This window comes from Halyomorpha halys, unplaced genomic scaffold, assembly GCF_000696795.3.
Source record: "Halyomorpha halys isolate HHAL.00 unplaced genomic scaffold, Hhal_1.1 Scaffold2663.1, whole genome shotgun sequence".
Classification (NCBI taxonomy): domain Eukaryota; kingdom Metazoa; phylum Arthropoda; class Insecta; order Hemiptera; family Pentatomidae; genus Halyomorpha; species Halyomorpha halys.
The window spans coordinates 44678-48124 of NW_027116666.1; the positions used below are offsets into that span (position 1 = coordinate 44678).

The 3447-nt window shown below is 27.3% G+C and overlaps 1 protein-coding gene across 4 annotated transcripts in view; it reads right to left on the bottom strand.

The window, feature by feature from the left end:
- The window catches only part of LOC106691670 (F-BAR domain only protein 2), a gene marked incomplete at both ends in the record, with an annotated part of 46992 nt that extends 43545 nt beyond the window's left edge, over window positions 1–3447 (bottom strand). For all 4 annotated transcript variants that reach the window (XM_067053412.1, XM_067053411.1, XM_067053410.1 and 1 more), the window contains 2 exon segments: window positions 534–625; window positions 3382–3447. In XM_067053412.1, coding sequence (XP_066909513.1) covers window positions 534–625; window positions 3382–3411 — 122 coding nt within the window.

Genomic DNA, 3447 nt, shown 5'->3' on the forward strand with positions numbered 1-3447 from the left:
ATAGAGTACAGATTGTAAACATGCTCTTCTCTCTCTCAAGATTCTAGCTCAAGATCGCTCCAAGACTATATGCTATGAGATGGGGAACAATACACATTACCTTATCTCATTTCCTTAAATGAATGTGTTTTAATATATTAATATGAATACATATGCATTGAATTACTTAAATGGTGTGCCATGTTCCCCATAATTTATCATACATTCCTGACTAATGCAGACAATCCTCATTATTTCCAATAATTTAAGTTATATACAAAAATAACTTTCTAGGCATCATAGTATTAGTAAATATTTTTATTGAACCATTTTTTTTTTTTTCAAGTATAATTTTACAAGCAATGTTTTACATATATTTATTTATTAGTCCCCTGTTCCTATTATGTAGTTAAAGTGATTATTAATAACATTCATTATTTGAAAAAGCTACTACAATACTTAAAAATTACACTAACCAATATTAAACTAATAACAGGAATAATATTAATTAACAAATAAAATTTAATTATTATATCAATAATGAAACTTTCTACCTTTCACGCAGGAAGTCAACCAGTTCCTTGCTTGCAACTAATCCATACTTCATATTATGATACAGTACGTCAAAACCATTATTTTTTTCTCCCTGAAAATATATTTAAAAAAGATAATGAGAGTATTTATTAAGGAAAATTATAATAACCATTTTAGGTTAAAAAAATTCAAACAAACTTCTAAATGACGTACTTTAGTTACACCAAGACATTAATATTATTAATAATGTAAATTAAAATAGTACATAATGAATTATAAATACAATTATCATTTCATGTTAATTAAAGATTTTTTTTAAGTTCAATTTATAAAATATATGTTGGAACATCAGTTAGACGATATGTACTACAACAGAAATCACCTAAAATATTAAGAAGTTGAAGAGGAAGAGATTATGAATGAAAGGTGGGCTAAACACTGGTTCTGAAACAGCAGGAATGGCAACAAATGTAAATAAAGAAATTTGGGTACAGGACAGCCTACAGCAGGTAAAGACACACATGTCATGTTGAAAATATTGTCATCAGATATGGAGCTATTGAAGTTAAACAGAATCCTAACAAAACTGAAAATAAATAAGTAAGAATAAACAGGTTCCTCCAGAAATTGTTTACAGAAATGGAGCAGTTTAGAACTACCATTATTCATAATCTACATAAATAGATATCACCCCTTGCAAGAAATATTTACATAACTGCTAAGTCATAAATTGCTGAAAATGTAAATTAATGTTGAAAACTTTAAAAAGAAAAGTTTAAAAAAAAAATAGGAAACAAATTAGAATATTATCATCCATATTTTGAGTTGATACTTATATTTTTACATTAGATAAACATTAAACGGCATTTTCAGATTTTTGGATTCATTAACTCATTTTAAGAAAAATTTATACTTATGTTATTGTTCCTCTATAGGTGGAATGTATTTGTCATCATTAAAGCAGAAAGTAGAACCCTAAGGAACTTTAAGGGAGAGGTGGACATTGTTTTGGCTCTTTAGCTGCATCTACATAGTGCATGTATATTCAAAAAGTTTTATTAGTAAAAAAACTTCAGTACCACGCAGGAAGAGAATCTTGGTTTAAAATGGATTTTCATAACTGAATTAATATTTCTCTAACAGGATCTCAAAAAACTCGGGTCTCTAACCGCACAATCCTGCTGTAAGGTAAAATTTACAATTTACAACTTCAAAATTTCATGAAATTATTTAACATTTTTAGAAATCGATGTTTTATAATAGGGATATATTGAAATAAATAAAGGCTAATGACTGATTATAATTCTGTCATAACTCTTTCTTGTTCTTATGAACGATAAAGTTGGTTAAGAAAGAAACCAATGAAATATAAGAGAACCTAATGCCTCAAAGTAACTTCAACTTGATTGAATTTAAAAGGGCGAAAATTGGGTAATGTTAAAGGCAGGATAGGACTTGAAACAAATGTACACAACTACTGAACATGAGTGGAAAACACAAAGAATAAGGAGTAACAGCATTAAAGCAGTAAAAGGCAACTGACCACTGTTACCTTATGTTTAATGGTACCAGTCACATAAAAATTTCTAGTAACTAATACTTCAAGCATAAATTCTGTGAGGATAACATTGTAATTCAACAGCGAATTAGAATAATAAAAACGGTTATTGAATGAATGTCTTGGGTTGAAATAAAACTGAGAATAGTAATATTCTGAAGAAGTTTAAGAGTGAATAATTGAGAGTGAAGTGAAATAACTTAAAGCAGATTAAGATCATAGGGAACCATGAAAAGACGAATAACAGTGTTTGATATCTTTTAAGCAGTCAACATTGATAATAATAATAATAAACAGCATTGATAATAATGATAAAACAAGTGAATAATAATAAAACAACTAAACAATATTTTCAGGAACCAGAAAATAAACCGTCACTATATGATTGATAACAATCTAAATAACACTAATAACATTTAATGTTAACAGACATTGTAATGATAGATGAATATGGATTTTTCATTACTGTTAACTTTTTATTTAATATTCATGAAATAAACATATAACATCAAAATTAAATTGATAAACAGTATTATAGCATTGTGGCATAGCAGATTACTAAGTATCAAGAACCACCTTCATAGTCATTGATTATAATTTAATGTACAGTAATGTTTTATCTTTAACACTCTCGATTAGGCACAATTTGAAAGAAAAACTCAGTCGAGAACTATTTAAGATAACACTGTAGAAAAAACACTAAAGCAGGTTGGTTTAAAAATATATCAGCTATGGAAATAGTAAAATAAAATAAAATTTGTTCTTTTGAGCCCTCAACATTATTATCATTCAATGATAATGATTATATCAGAAATATACATAGATAACATCGAAAACACTATAACAGAAACAGGAAATATACATAACCCATACAGGAATATAGGATAATTATGTAATATTGTCATAAATGATAAATCATTCAACCAATTGAATAAAACTGTCCTTACCATGTTTTACTATCAGTCAAATTCTCAATGACAACATAGACTGAAGCTATTACTTCTAAATAAAAAACATAACATGAAAGTAGACAAGTATAAAATGACAACAATAAATCTAGATAAAACCTTTCCTTAAAACAGAGTTGGTTTTTTTTTTTTTCGAAGTGAGATAAAACCAAAGCTAGGTCTGAACATAAAAATACCAACTTTTATCAGTAAGTTAACTTTGCTGTACTGACTGTTTCTTTTTCACAACATTTACATCGATATAAAACGAAGAAATGTACGTTGCGAAAAATAAATTGCCGAAATACGATAGGATTAAAAAATAAGTACTACAAGAAACTTGACATTTATAACATCACTTACCCAGAAATAATCACGAAAATCAACTGTCATGTTTAAGCAGTCACAGATAATAAACAAACACTTATT